The sequence below is a fragment of the Taeniopygia guttata genome, chromosome 8, assembly GCF_048771995.1.
Source record: "Taeniopygia guttata chromosome 8, bTaeGut7.mat, whole genome shotgun sequence".
NCBI classification, from domain to species: domain Eukaryota; kingdom Metazoa; phylum Chordata; class Aves; order Passeriformes; family Estrildidae; genus Taeniopygia; species Taeniopygia guttata.
Window position 1 is genome coordinate 908175 of NC_133033.1, and position 14066 is coordinate 922240.

Here is a 14066-nt window from a genome sequence, read left to right on the forward strand (position 1 = left end):
AAGGTACCACCTGCAGGAGATCTGGAAGTGTGTCTGAACAAGAGAAGTTCCCAATGTTCCCATCTACAGAGCTCAGTTACAGCCTGAAGGACCCAAAGCAGACATCCAGGGGGAACATTTATTGTCTCAGCACAGCACCAGCCCCGTTTTCACTCAAGTGAGCCCTGCACACACCTGGGGCATCTCTCACCACCTCACAGCTCAAGCACTCAACCTCACTCATACCAGGAGACAGTTCAGGGGACAGCAGTGAAACAAGAGAGAACTCGAATACAAAACCCACTGTGGTCCCTTCTGCCTTTGGCACCAGTGTTTTGGTGCTGAAAACTCTCTCCAGAGCCCAGCTCAGCAGCAGGAAGCACCATGGCTGTGCTGCAGGCAGCTTTCCTTGCTGTCATTTATTACAAACAGTGTAAACAGAGTGGTGTGGGATGCTGAAATCCCTGCTGGAACATACAGAGGGCAAGGAATGTTCCACAGCTGGGTTCTTACCACTGGGCAGACTCCCAGCCAGGAGCAGGAGAAGGATGGAAGCAGTGGAGCCCAGGGGTGCTGGTGGGACAGGGGGTACCTGGCTGCTCCTGTGCTGCTGGAATGTGGCTCTGCAGGTGTTCCAGCAGTGCAGCCGTGCCCTTGGCAAGGCCAGGCCAGGCAGGAATGCCCAGGGCTCAGTGGGAATGCAGCTCCAAAGGTATTCCAGCACAGCAGCCGTGCCCTTGGCCAGGGCTGAAGTGGGAATGGCCAAAGCTCAGGGCTGAGGAGGGAATGCCCAGGCTCAGGAGGAGGGAATGCCCAGGCTCAGGAGGAGGGAATGCCCAGGGCTCAGGAGGATGCCCGGGCTCAGGAGGATGCCCGGGCTCAGGAGGGAATGCGGCTCCGCAGGTACTCCAGCACGGCAGCCGTGCCCTTGGCCAGCACGGCGGCGCGGGGCGTGCGGAACGGGTTCCCTTCCAGCAGCAGGCTCCTGCAAACAGGGATGAGTTACTGGGATAAATCTCCTTGAACCCCCCCCCCCACAGCTTTCTGAGGCCTTTGAAGTTCCTGGGGAGTGCCCCTTCTGTGCTGCTTAACGAGTTTGGGTTTCTGCTTCCCTCGTTCTCAGCAGCTGAGCTTTGAGACAGCCGAGTTTTAATTAGTGCTGATGAATCAGTGGGGGTGTAGCACACACCCCACTCCTTCAGCCTCTGCCAGGAGCAGCGAGGAGAGAACTTCTGGAATACAGACACAGAATTCCAGAGCGGCTCAGGCCAGATGGGAGCAGTGGGGTCAGCTGGTCCAACCTCCCTGCACCAGCAGCGTGACTGGGAGCACAGCAAATGCCACCCCCTAAGGCTCCACCACGAGCTTCACACAACCCCCAGACCATCAATATCAGTCCTAATTGATGAAACAACTCCCACAGTTCTCTGCAATATTGAGAAATTAGGGAAGAGATTATGGAGGAAATTGCCCTGTCCTACAGATGGTCAGAGAGACCCTTTGGGGCAAACCAAACACCATGCCAATGGGTGTTTTTTCGTCTGGCAAACACTTCCTGAAGAACTTGGGCAGCAAATGTGTTTATAAGCAGGCCCCCTGGCCCCACACACCTGAGGTTCTCACAGTTGCCCAGCTCTGGGGGCACCTGGAGGAGGTCATTGTTCTGCAGGTCCAGCGTCCCCAGCTTGTCCAGCCCCTTCAGCTGCACGGGGTCGATGGATCCCACCTGGTTGTTGCTGAGCAGGATGGTCTCCAAGGCTGGGAGGCGATACAGGACACTGGGAAACACCTTAAATCTTCAGGAAGAGAAAGGAGGGATAGTCAGGAACAGGGCATTCAAAAGAGCAGCACTTCATGGGAGCTCCCAGCTCATTGAAGTGGCTCCTTGTTCTCACATCAAAGGAAAATTGCGTCAAACTCAGCCCAGCTCTTTTTATTATTGTATTTTAAAAAATCTAAAGAGTTACTCACCTGTTAAAAGCAAGATTTATTGTGTGCAGTCTTTTCAGTGCCTCCATTTCCTCAGGCAAGGCTGTCAGAACATTGTTTCTGTTATCAAAGAAAGGAAAAACAACAAGCACTAAACTTAGCCAGGGTTTGGTTGAGAATTCCCAGATCAGCTACAGAGTCTGGGGCCAGTTCACTGCCTCGTAACAGGGGCAAGAACATGCCAGGGATTCCCATTTCTGCCAGGAGGACACTCAAAGCCTGTCCCCTAAAGAGTCACAAGTATTCCCAAGCAGCCACCAACTGCACACACCTGCCTGGAAATGTAGCTCCTTGCTCCCAGAGAAAAGCTTATCAGAGTGCCCAGACCCTGGAGCCAAAGTGAATCCGTCAGGTCACTCCAAAGCTCCCCAGAATTAATGGATTGAGCTAATCCTGATCCAGGAGCATTTCTCAGGATTCAGAGGAGGCAAGGTGATAACAAGGAACCATCTCTCGCCTCTCCTTCCAGCAGTGCAACAAAATCTGCACCTTCCCTGTCCTAATTCCCAGGATTTTTTGGTGTGGTTTTCTTCTGGGGTGTAGTGGGAGTGTTTTGAAATAGCAACATCTCAGAACCCTTCTCTGAGTGAGGCAGGATCTCTCCTCCAGCAAATCTCAGAAATGGCCCATTTCTTTTTGTGCCTTCTTTAAGCAAGGCCCAAATTTAGGCCACGTCCTATTCTGGCTCTGGCACGGAGAGATTTTGGGAGTGAGAGATGATTTCAGTGCTGCCATCCCACTGGAACAGATGGCTGCTTTAGGGAGGCAGGCAGAGAAGCTCCCAGGCAAGGAAGTGCAGCACACATCACCAACCTGAGATCCAAATGTGTCAGCTTCTGGAGCAGGCACAGCCCCGAGGAAATGCAGGAGATTTTGTTGAAGCCCAGGCTGACATCACAAACTGAGTCTTTCAGCTCCACAAGCCTGAAGCACAAAAGGAAGATGCTCTCACTGTGGAAGCTTGTGGTTGCTTTGGAAGTTATTAGAAAACCTGGTTTATTCTACAAAGCCCACATAATTTATCTGCAGTTACCAGACTGCATTTTCTCTCACAAACATTGCTACCAAAGCCTCCTCAGTAAATGCAGTCAGGAGCTGTTTCAGAGACCACGGCACAGGTGACATCACTGCCACCTCCTGCCCTGGACATGTTTTAACAGAGACTTTACCCACCTTCCTCTGCAGCCAAAAAAACCTGACCAAAAAGCTTTTTTTTTTTTTTTCCCCATCTTTTGTTTCTGCTCCCCTGTTGTGCTGTTACAGACTCTGGGAGTACCTGCTGCTGCTTCCAGGTTATTAATTGTACTAACACACTTTGGTGTAAAGGTTTTCACAGCTCAAAAAGTTCTCTGTTGGACCCCTCAAACAGAATCTCTGGCTTAGGCCTAAAACAAGAGACAATTAAATGAGAAAATTCTCCTGTCTCCTTTCTGGAATGGAATTCTCAGGCAGCTGCACACTCCCCTACACCTATCCCAGGGAATTCAGCAGCTCCTCACACAGTGACACAGCATGGGATGCACAAGCAGCAGCTCCCAAAATTGAGTCTCTGGAAGCCTTTTTGTCCCTCTGGGATTGCACCTGCCCGAGCTGTCTGCCAGAGGTTCAGTGTTCAGCACACTTGGGAATAAACTGTCCTCAAAAACCACTGTGGATGATTTTTTTGGGGTTCCCAGAGATACAGCAACCTTCCTCCTGACAGAGAGGGATTATTGGCTCCCAGCAGTGCCAGGGAAAGCTTTTCCTTTGCCGTGGCTGGCCCCACAGCCCCATCTGCACATGAGTGCCTCCCCACGCTGGGATCTGCCTGCACCAACAGCACAGGGGGAGAGCAAAGGGGGGAGAGCAAAGGCAGAGGGGCAAATCCCAGCTGGGAATTGCCTTCCCCTTCCTACCTTGGGGGGATCTCCCTGAGCTGGTTCTTGCTGAAGTTCACGGTGGCCACGGGATTGGCGCCCACGGCGTCGAACACGGCCTCAGGGATCTCAGCAGCCTGCTTGTCACTGCGACAGGAGTGACACCAATTAGCCACTGCCTGCTAATCAACAGGGCACTGACACCTTCTTCTAGAGAAGGTGAAGAGCAGAACAGAGGGAACAGCTGCAGAAAACCCCCAGCGCTGCCCCATGCCCACCATGTCACCAAACAGGATTTTTTTCCCTTTCCCAACCCTTCCAGGTCCATTTAAGGAATAACTGAACAGGCACTCCCCAGCCACAAAATGTTCTGGGACTTAGTGAAAATCATAAAGAGCTTCAAAGGTACTAAAAGCACCTGCTGGGATTCAGCATTTCAATGAGTTACTGCAGAATATCTAATAATGCAACAAATAATTCAAACCCCACAATCTAAATCTGCCCATTCCCAAGGACAGGAATAAAGGGGAAAATGCCCACGTGCAGCAGGGTTTGTGGACAGCTTGGTGTACAATGAAGGTGGGGAAAAATCCCACACACATAACATAGCAGAATGGTCTTACAGCTTCATATTCCCAAATACCTGTATTCCAGTAGTTTCAGTGTGGTTATGGCGTGGATGTTGACCTTGGACTGGCTGGGAAGAGTCATGGCTGTCACAGGAGGCTCTTCATTGGGGCCAGGTCCATCATCTGGGGACACCAGAGGGGTGCAGGGACACTGCTGAGGGGTGACACAGCTGCCACCACCCCCTCTAATCCTGCTCTGCTGTGGCTCAACTCAAGATCATCAGATTCAGATTATTTCAACCATCTCCTAATAAAGGTTTTTTACCATCTTGCATCTGGGGGTTCTTTGAGGGTGAAGGAGGGAGAAGGGTTGGCCTGGACTTTGCCAAGCAGGGGAGCACTGGAGATGTGATCTGTGAGGCTCTGCTCCGTGGGGTAGGGAGCTGCAAACTACAAAAACCAGGGAATTCTGACTGGAAATGATGGCCTAGAGCAGCTTTATCCACACTGGCACATCTGACCACAATTTCAGTTACAGCATTAATGTTTACAAACCCTCCTCTATTAAGTTCCTTTTGATTACTCCCCACAATCCACATGAAAAAGCTCCTGCACACCTGAAATGGGAATTCCCATCCAGCTGAGCAATGTGAGTCTGGATTTGTGAAGGATAATCCTCAATTCAGAATGTTTATTATTCAGTATTAGCTAATAGGATAAGAAACTGAAGTATCACAGCAAACTGTCGAGTAAAGAAAATTACTACTGCAGGATAACTGGGGAACCTGGATTTAAACAACCATCTTCCCTAAATTCTAATTTACTTTAATTTATTAGAATATTCTCTTTAAAATGAAGTGGAAGAAAGCAACATACCTTGGATTTTGCTTCTCAGATATTTCAGCAGCTCCTGGGTGCCTTTCTTTAAAAAAGAAACAAACCCCAAGTCAGTCAGCAGTATGTGTGCAGCTGGGGGGACAATGCAGAGGGACAATGCCAGCACACAGGTGGAGTCCACAGCACTCCTGACTAACAATCCCACAGCAGCTTGGGAACTTGCTTAGTTATCACTTTATTTATTCCAGCTAAACATTTCTGATCCTGCATCACAGCCTCAGGCTGCACTTTATGTGAAGATTTCTGCCACTTCCAAGAGCAAGTTAAAAAGTTCCAATGAGCTTAATTTTCCCTTTATAAAGCTCCAGCTCAATTTGCTGTGGAGAGCACATTTACAGTTTGTCAGTGAAGCTGATTGCTCATTGTTTTGCTACATTATTACGGCCCAAATCATAAACTCTGGGAAAACCATGGCAGTCTGCATCATTTGCAGGGATTTTTAACAGCCCCAAAGATTTCCCTCAGTCCTCTCACAGCAACTCCCAGTGGTCAGACACAGCTGCCACCTGCACAAACCTGTGGGTGCTGAAGCCCAGTCTCCTCTGCACTGTTTGTTTTAGGGGAAAGGCAGGTTTGGGGGATGATTTTACAGGTTTCAGAAGCAGGGACTGACCTAAAGTGCTGGATGGGAATGAACATTTCTCACTCCAGCTGACACAGCCGAGGAGACTGGGTGAACACAGAGGGATAAAGGGAATGTGGATGTTGGAAAGAAGGGAATTGCCACAAGGAGACAGGCAGGGAGAGTGGGGCTGTGCTGAGCATGGCAAGGGAAGCCAACAGGGAGCAAACTGGGAAGTTGTGAGGGAAAGGTGAAGGCCAAACTGAAATCTCAGTAACAGACGTGTGGGAAGGAAAGCAGAGAGGGTAAAGCTCCAGAGCCAAGTAATGGCATGGGAGTTAGCAAAAACAGCCCAGGATTTACCAGAAATCAACTGGAAATTCATCAAGAGCCAGGAATGGGGTTGGGACTGGAATGAGAGGCCTGAGGAAGAGAAGGTGAGCTGGGCAGGGCTGGAGAAGGGAAGAGAAGGATCTGCTGCTCCTCTACGCTCACCCCAGTCCTTTATCTCACTATCCACCTGCTCCAAGCAGTGCCTGGGGAGCCCTAATGCTCCTCCACCAATTGCTCCTCTAAATCAAGTGGAAAAAATCCAGCCAGGCAGAGAAAATTGCAGCCACATGAATTTACAGTGCTGGTGATGGATGCAGGGAGCACCAACAGAGCGTGGTCTGACGGGCTCCTCATGCCCCAGGTGGGAAACACAGCCCAGGAGTGACAATTGCAGCTGGAGCAGCAAATCCTCAGTAATTCAGAGAACAGCAGAACTCCAGCGTTCCTGACTCAGACTCCTTTCCAGCAGCGCTTTGGACAAGTGCTCATTAACTCAGGGCACACTCTGCTCCCCCAGCCAGGCACACGAGGGTTTCCCTCTCCTGACAGATATTACAGATTTCATTGCAACACAGCCTTGTCAGCTCTGCTTATTTTTGGAGCATCCCAGTGCTTTGGGAACATTGATTTTACAAGTCTGGCAAAGGCACAGAAGTAGGAATGTACAGCACCACTGAGAAGAGGGGCCTGCCAGGGAAAAAATCACAGGGAATTGTGCAGCAGGAGTGGTGCCCAGGCTCCAGCCTCCCTGCTGCCCTAAGGACTTTTTGCTGGGAACAACTCACACCCTCCCCTTGCTGCCTCCCTACAAGAGAACAGAGCACTGAATCCTAGATCCTTCATTAAGACAAGACCTTAAAGCCCACCCAGTGCCACCCCTGCCATGGCAGGGACACCTCCCACTGTCCCAGGAGCTCCAGCCCCAGTGTCCAGCCTGGCCTTGGGCACTGCCAGGGATCCAGGGGCAGCCACAGCAGCTCTGGGCACCTGTGCCAGGGCCTGCCCACCCTGCCAGGGAACAATGCCTAATTCCCAATATCCCATCTATCCCTGCCCCTTGTCCAAAGTCTCTCTCCATCTTTCCTGCAGCTCCTTCAGGCCCTGCAAGGCCATGCTGAGGCCACCCCAAAGCTTCTCCTCTCCAGATGAACAATCCCCGCCCTCCCTCCCAGCAGAGCTGCTCCATCCCTTTGCTCATCCTGGTGCCTCCTCTGGACCCTCTCCAGCAGCTCCAGGTCCTTCCTGTGCAGATGTCCACACACACAGCCAAACCCCAGTGCTCACTTGCAGCAGGTCTCTCCGAATGGTTCTCAAAGGATTTCCCTCCAGGGCCAGGAATTTCAGCTGAGGGAGGTTCCCCAGGGTGTAAGGCAACCTGCAGAGGGGAACAACTCATTGATTCCAAAGCAGCTCCAAAACAACTGCTGAAGAATGTGCAGTGGCTGGTCAGAGGGGAACCTGAAGCTCAGGTTCAAAGGAAAAGATGCAGGATTCCAGATTAATTTAAGCTGGAAAAGTTCACCCAGTCCATCAAGTCCAAGCTCTGCCCAATCCCCACTTTGTCCCCAGCCCAGAGCTCTGAGTGACACCTCCAGCCCTTCCTTGGACACCTCCAGGGTGGGCACTCCAAACCCCCTGAGCAGTTCCAATCCCTGACCCCCTTTCCATGGGGAAATTCCTGCTGGAGTCCCCCCTGAGCCTCCCCAGCCCAGCCTGGGGCCGTTCCCTCTCCTCCTGTCCCTGTTCCTGGAGCAGATCCCAAACCTGGCAGGAGCTGTGCAGAGCCAGAAGGGCCCTGAGCCTCCTTTGCTCCAGGCTGAGCCCCCTCAGCTCCCTCAGGGATCCTCCAGCCCCTTCCCGGCTCCCTCAGGGATTCTCCAGCCCCTTCCCAGCTCCCTCAGGGATCCTCCAGCTCCTTCCCAGCTCCCTCAGCTGCTCCTCACAGCACTCCCAAGTCACACCTAAGCCACAGGCAGAACACAGAACATTTCGAAAGTCCCAGTTTGATTTCAGCAATCCCACAACACACAGAGGGCTCTTTCATCTCCTGAGTCGTTCCTGAAGGAGCTGCCACCACCCAGCCCCAGCCCAGGTGCCACTATTACCTACTGATGTCATTGTTGGCCAGGTCGAGTCTCTCCAGCTTCTGCAGCACCGTGATCTCCTCGGGCACTGCCTTGATCTTGTTGTCCCTGAGCTCCAGCACACACAGGGAGCTCAGCTGTTTCAGATTCTCGGCATTCAGGATTTCAATCTGATTCTCCCCCGCGTGTAACTCCTATGGGAACAAAGAGCACCACAACTCGGCTAAAATTACTTCATAATTTATCTCCTAAATAGTGACATCAGCAGTATGATGATATGGAGAATATTTACATCTTGATTCCCTTTCATCTGCCTACAAAATATCTGGATATAACTGGATTATGTTAAGAGGAAAAACAGTATATTTACTCCGTAGTTATGAAGAAAAAATGATAATGAACAAAGTGAATTTATCCAGAAAAAGTCCCCAGAGATAAAAAATAACTGTTGCAGGCAATAATAGATTCAGCTTTCAGTCATTACTCTCCTAAACACTTTTTATTTTCCAAATCTGGAAAGTCCTGCAAACTCATCTTTCAAAAAGTTGAATAATGAGGGCAGGAAGAGAAGTTGCACGTTAAACAGAGTTCTAAACACAGAGCTGTCATCTGGTTTTGATCGCAGCATCTCTCAAAAACAAAAAGCTGGTGTTTAAAGTAACTGTCCTTCTTTCAAAGTTTACAGCAAATGCACTTCCAGCAGAGCAGCCATTCCAAGCTCACCTTCAGCAACTTGCAGGAGGGAAGCTCTGGCAAGGAACGCAGTTTGTTTTTCCTCAGGTAAAGCTGCTCCAGGGATGCCATGGTTGCTAATTTAGGGGGTACCGTTTCCAGGTAATTTTTGGTACAATCCAGTTGCCTCAAGCCTGTGGAAGTCGATGTCCAATGACAAACAGAAAGAGGAGAAGATAACAGCATAACTGTCCTGGGATTTAATTTAAAATAAACACAACAACATTTTGCCAAACAGATTCTAGAAGTAATTCTAAATTTTCTTGAAGAAATAGTAACTCTTTAAGGGTCTATTTTAAAACCTGCTCTGTATTGCTGAACGTAAGCACAGCACTGGCTGTTTGCCATTTAATAACCCAAGGAAAGTGATTTACTTTTCATGGCACTGAGATCTGCAGGCAGCTCCTTGAGCTGGTTACAAGCCAGGTTGAGCCGCACCAAGTTCACCAGCAGAGCGAAACTGGTGGGGATGGCTGTGAGCTGGTTGTTGGACACATCCTGCACGTGGAAACAGAGAGAGAGACATGAGAGGTGTCTGAAACATCCCAGGAGTGCTGCTAGTGCAAAGTTAATTAGCGGCAGAACAGTAAAATTAGATGGCTGACAACTGGCACAAGTGTGAGACAAGAAACAACTCCCCCAGGACTGACAGATCACCGGGGATTTCAGCTTTCCAAAATATGTCAAACCAAGAACAAACTAAAACCAAGCCCCACCCTGCACTAACTGACGTTAGAGCAGCCACTGGAACATTCACCAAGCTCTGCCACTGAATCCCAGGGATTTTTAACGAGCAGCTAAACCCTTTCCCAACACAGAAACAGGTCTGAAGCTGTGCTTTACCAGCTCCTCCAAGCTGAGGAGCTGCCCCAGCCCCTCGGGCAGCTGGCTCAGCTCGTTGTGCTGCACCAGGAGGCTCCTCAGATGGGGCAGCTGCAGCAGCTCCTCGGGAAGGCTCCTCAGTTTGTTGTGGCTGGGGTGGAAACACAAAGGGAAAGGAAAAACACTCAGGAGTTTTTAAGAATGTAACTGCACACAGAACATTGTGTGCCACAGCCTGCTGGTTAGGACACTGCCACCTCTAAGGAAAATCTAGCTCCTGGGAACGATTTATTATTATTTGTTCAAGAAGACTTTTAATCCTACTCTGAATTTCAACATTCCAGATGGATCTCAGTTTTTTTTGTTTATGTACTTCACACACGCAGTGGTAGCATAACCTCTCCTTGTGCACAAATTTACAAAATTACCCCAGTAAACAGAAGATTCTGTACCTTCCAGCACAAACAAGATCTACACAGTTATTTACACTGTGCATTATTCATGATTGGAACTGTTTTATCCTCAGAACTGCCAGACTGAAGCAAATAAATGCAAATAAATATTTTGTGTATCATTATTCAGAATATCACTCTTTGCACCTTCCAAACAATTGTGACCTTGAATATTGGTGAAAACAATTTCTAGAAACCCAAGGCCACCAGTCTTGATCCAAAATGGATAATATGACATAATATAATATATAATAATACTCTACAGTGAGTAAACTGGAATTAACTTTTTGAAAGAAAGGTTGCTATCCTGCAATCTCTCACTCACACCCGAAAGTCACTGCAGCATTTCTCACATTTGTTCTGTAACATGGCCTTACCTGACATCGAGTTTCTGGAGATTTTCAAGTTGCCCTAAAGCAGAAGGAAGTGATGTCAGTTGATTGTCATGCACCTGGAAAAGAGAGGTTTTAGGACACAGTTACTAATTTGTACCTTGGAGGGGCTTTTTCCAGGCCTCCCCACCAATAAGAATTCCTCCCCAATATCCCATCTGTCCCTGCCCTCTGGGAGTGTGTGAAGCCATTCCCCCTCGTCCTGCCACTCCAGGCCCCTGTGAAATGAATACACCAGGGAAATGGAAAACAAAGATCCAGGACAACGTTTCCCCATGTCCTACAGGGAAGCACTGTCAGAGCACCAAGGGATCCCTGCACTCACATCCAGCACGGTGAGGGCAGGCAGCAGCTGCACATCCTCCGAGAGGCTCTGCAGCTTGTTGGAGGCCAGGATCAGCTTGGTCAGGTCCGTCTGCTCCCACCAGCGATCGGCAGCTCCGAAGGACAGGTTCTGCTGGGCTTCCTCCGGCGTGTCCAGGTTGATCCTCCACACGTGCTCGGGCACTGCAGCACAAACACAGCCGTCAGCTGAACCCCGCAGGTGTCTCTGCAAAGTTTCACTGTCAGAGGGCTTTTTGTGTGTAAAACCATGGAGTGGGCTGGAAGGGACCTTAATGACCCTCTAGTTCCAGCCCTTCTGCCTTGGGGGATGACATATATAGAAACAGATAAATATATATAGATGCATACGGGCATAGACATATCATGTACGCCCGTACACATCCATCCCGTGTGTACATATATAAAAACATATACAATACACATAAATACATATATAGATGCACACATATATATAAAATACACACATCCCTATAGTCACTCTCCAGTCCATTGTGACACATAAATATATATATATATATACATTCACACATATATATAAAATACACACATCTCTATAGTCACTCTCCAGTCCATTGTGATACATAAATATATATATATAGATGCACACATATATATATAAAATACACGCATCCCTATAGTCACTCTCCAGTCCATTGTGATACACAAATATATATACATTCACACACATATTTAAAATACACACATCCCTATAGTCACTCTCCAATCCATTGTGATTCACAAATATATATAGATGCACACATATATATAAAATACACACATCCCTACAGTCACTCTCCAGTCCATTGTGACACATAAATATATATATAGATGCACACACATATATAAAATACACACATCCCTATAGTCACTCCACTCCAACTCCTACAGTCCACTGTGTTCTAGAGACATTTTTGCAGAAGTATCGACACCAAGCCGACGGGAACATGCCACAAACAGGTAACAGCGAGCAGATGGCGCTCCCCGGGAGCCGCTCCGGGGGCTCCCCGGCAGCAGCCCCGAAGAGCTGCGGGCCAGGAGGGCCCCGCGGGCCGGCTGCGCTCACGCACCGTGGGTGAGGCCGCGTCCCGCCAGGTTGAGCTGCCCGCTGCGCCGCGCCAGCCGCAGCAGCCCCTGCGGCACCGCCGGCTCCGCCGCCCGCCCGAACCCCGGCCCCGCGCCGCCACCGCCACCGCCACCGCCCGCCCGCGCCCGCCGGGCCGCCGCCATCCCCGGCACAGCCCGAGCGGGGCCGGGGCCGCGCTGCAGCCGCTCGCGGAGCCGCCGGAGCCGGGGATGGTGCTGCCCACGGCCGCGGCCGGTGCCGCCCTCAGCCGGAGCCGCCCGCCCGCCTCGCAGGCGGAGCTCCGCGGGCCGACCCGGCCCAGCCCCGGCGCCGCCATTTCCCGCCCCGCCGTGCCGAAATGGAGCCCTGGGAGCGCCGGGGGTGCTCGGCTGAGCGCGCTGCTCGGGGTGTTGGACGAACAGCAAACGAAACGGCGTTTTCACATCGGTTTATTGTTTTGTTGGGGTTTTTTTGTTGTTTTTTTTTTTTTGCTTTCCCCCTTAGCTCCGTGCGCCCTCCTGCGAGGTTGTGCGCCTCGATGATCTCCAAGGGCTGTTCCGACCTCAGCAGAAACTCAGGATGGTTTGGGTTGGAAGGGATGGCATGGATGGGGTGGAATGAGGTAATATTCAAAGTCACAATTGCTTGGAAGGTGCAAACAGTGATGTTCTGAATAATCATACACAAAATCTTCCACACCTCCCACCGTCCCAGGCTGCTCCAAGCCCAGTGTCCAGCCTGGCCTTGGACACTTCCAGGGATCCAGGGGCATCTACAGCTGCTCTGGGCCAGGATTTCCCCACCCTCCCAAGGGGGGATTTCTCCCGGGGAAGACGAAATCCCAGGAAAGGATTCCTCCCCAAAATCCCATCTAAACCAGCACATGGAACCAGCCCCGTGCCTGCAGATCGCACCAGCAGCTCCCAGTGAGAGGAAAATGATGGTAAAGGACCACAGTCCCATGTTGGATTGTAGCTCCCTTCCCTCTGCAACAGCACATCTGTGTTTCAAACGCTCCTCTCTTTGAAAAATTCTTCTAGGAGTAGTTCCATCGGAATGAAAAGTAATTAGTGAAGGTTTAAGTACATTAGTCAAGTATGTAATTCGGGAAAGTCACTTCAGGCACTTGCTCTTGACTAAGGATATTGGCCTCATTAGTCTTTTACCAGAGTTCTTTAATCCCCCCCACCCTTTTTTTATGTCTCCTCTCTCAGTGGAGGCAGAAACACACAGAAAATACTGATATTTCAACTGTTTTGGGGGTTTTTTTTAACCGTGGTTCTTAAAAATGGGTTTTAAGGACTTCAGAGGGTGAGTGCTCTGTGCCTCAGGGCCCCTGGTATAAACACTGTGTCACTTTCATCTCATTCAGTTTCAATGCTTTTGGATAACTTAGTTCCACATGGAACATTGCTCCTAAATTCAAATCTGGAATTGAAATAAGCTTTTGGCAATTCAGTACAAGATACAGTATCTGTGACATTTCATAAGTGGAAACATGATACCTGCTAAGGGAGGACAGTGAGTGTCTCCTGCTTCATGAATCAGATGTGGTAGAATTTCAGCTTGATTAATAAATAAGGCTTGTTTTATTTACATTCAGGAACATTTATGGGAAACACATTAACATAAAGCAACAAACTAATCAGGAAATAGTATGATTTGTACTATGTAAACTATGTAAACTGCAAATACTTTTTTTTTCTCCTCTCTAACATTAGTAAGAAATTCCCAAATCAACATTGTACTGGTTGTGATGCCTTTTCCGGGGCTACCTGAAAACAGAGGCCAGACAGAGTTAAAGGAGTAAAAAGTTGTTGTATTTTTGAAGGACCTTCAGGTACAATTTGGGCATTTTGGCAGATGAAGCCCTTCCAGGGGCTACACCAAAAAATGGACGATGGGTCACGGGTTTTCTTACTTTTATAAATTTGGCCTATTTGCATATTGGCAATCTCCCAATTACAGCTTCAGCTAATGAAGTAATTTAC

At 49.6% G+C, this 14066-nt stretch overlaps 1 protein-coding gene across 2 annotated transcripts; it reads right to left on the minus strand.

Annotated features, from left to right (window-relative positions):
- Nucleotides 1-104: 104 nt before the first annotated feature.
- On the minus strand, nt 105-12285 carry LRRC40 (leucine rich repeat containing 40). Of its 2 annotated transcripts, XM_072932781.1 has the most exons (16): nt 12080-12285; nt 10993-11174; nt 10653-10726; nt 9845-9974; nt 9376-9499; nt 8993-9135; nt 8291-8463; nt 7470-7560; nt 5270-5315; nt 4468-4576; nt 3864-3971; nt 2782-2892; nt 1951-2028; nt 1590-1775; nt 856-964; nt 105-795 (listed from the first exon to the last, which is right to left on the minus strand). In XM_072932781.1, the coding sequence occupies exons 1-15, from the start codon at nt 12237-12239 to the stop codon at nt 859-861; spliced, it is 1821 nt and encodes a 606-aa protein (XP_072788882.1). In that variant the 5' UTR covers nt 12240-12285; the 3' UTR covers nt 105-795; nt 856-858. The 2 variants fall into 2 exon arrangements, with proteins under 2 accessions (XP_072788882.1, XP_030135358.4); XM_030279498.4 differs by having other exon boundaries at nt 105-964.
- Nucleotides 12286-14066: the final 1781 nt, after the last annotated feature.

Excerpts from the sequence above, each read along its gene's own strand:
- LRRC40 (XM_072932781.1), bottom strand. The coding sequence starts at position 12,239 with ATGGCGGCGGCCCGGCGGGCGCGGGCGGGCGGTGGCGGTGGCGGTGGC. Across the intron at positions 7,561-8,290 it reads GCCAACAATGACATCAGTAG|GTTGCCTTACACCCTGGGGA; the intron begins GTAATAGTGGCA and ends TCCCCTCTGCAG. Across the intron at positions 3,972-4,467 it reads CTGAAACTACTGGAATACAG|TGACAAGCAGGCTGCTGAGA; the intron begins GTATTTGGGAAT and ends CTCCTGTCGCAG.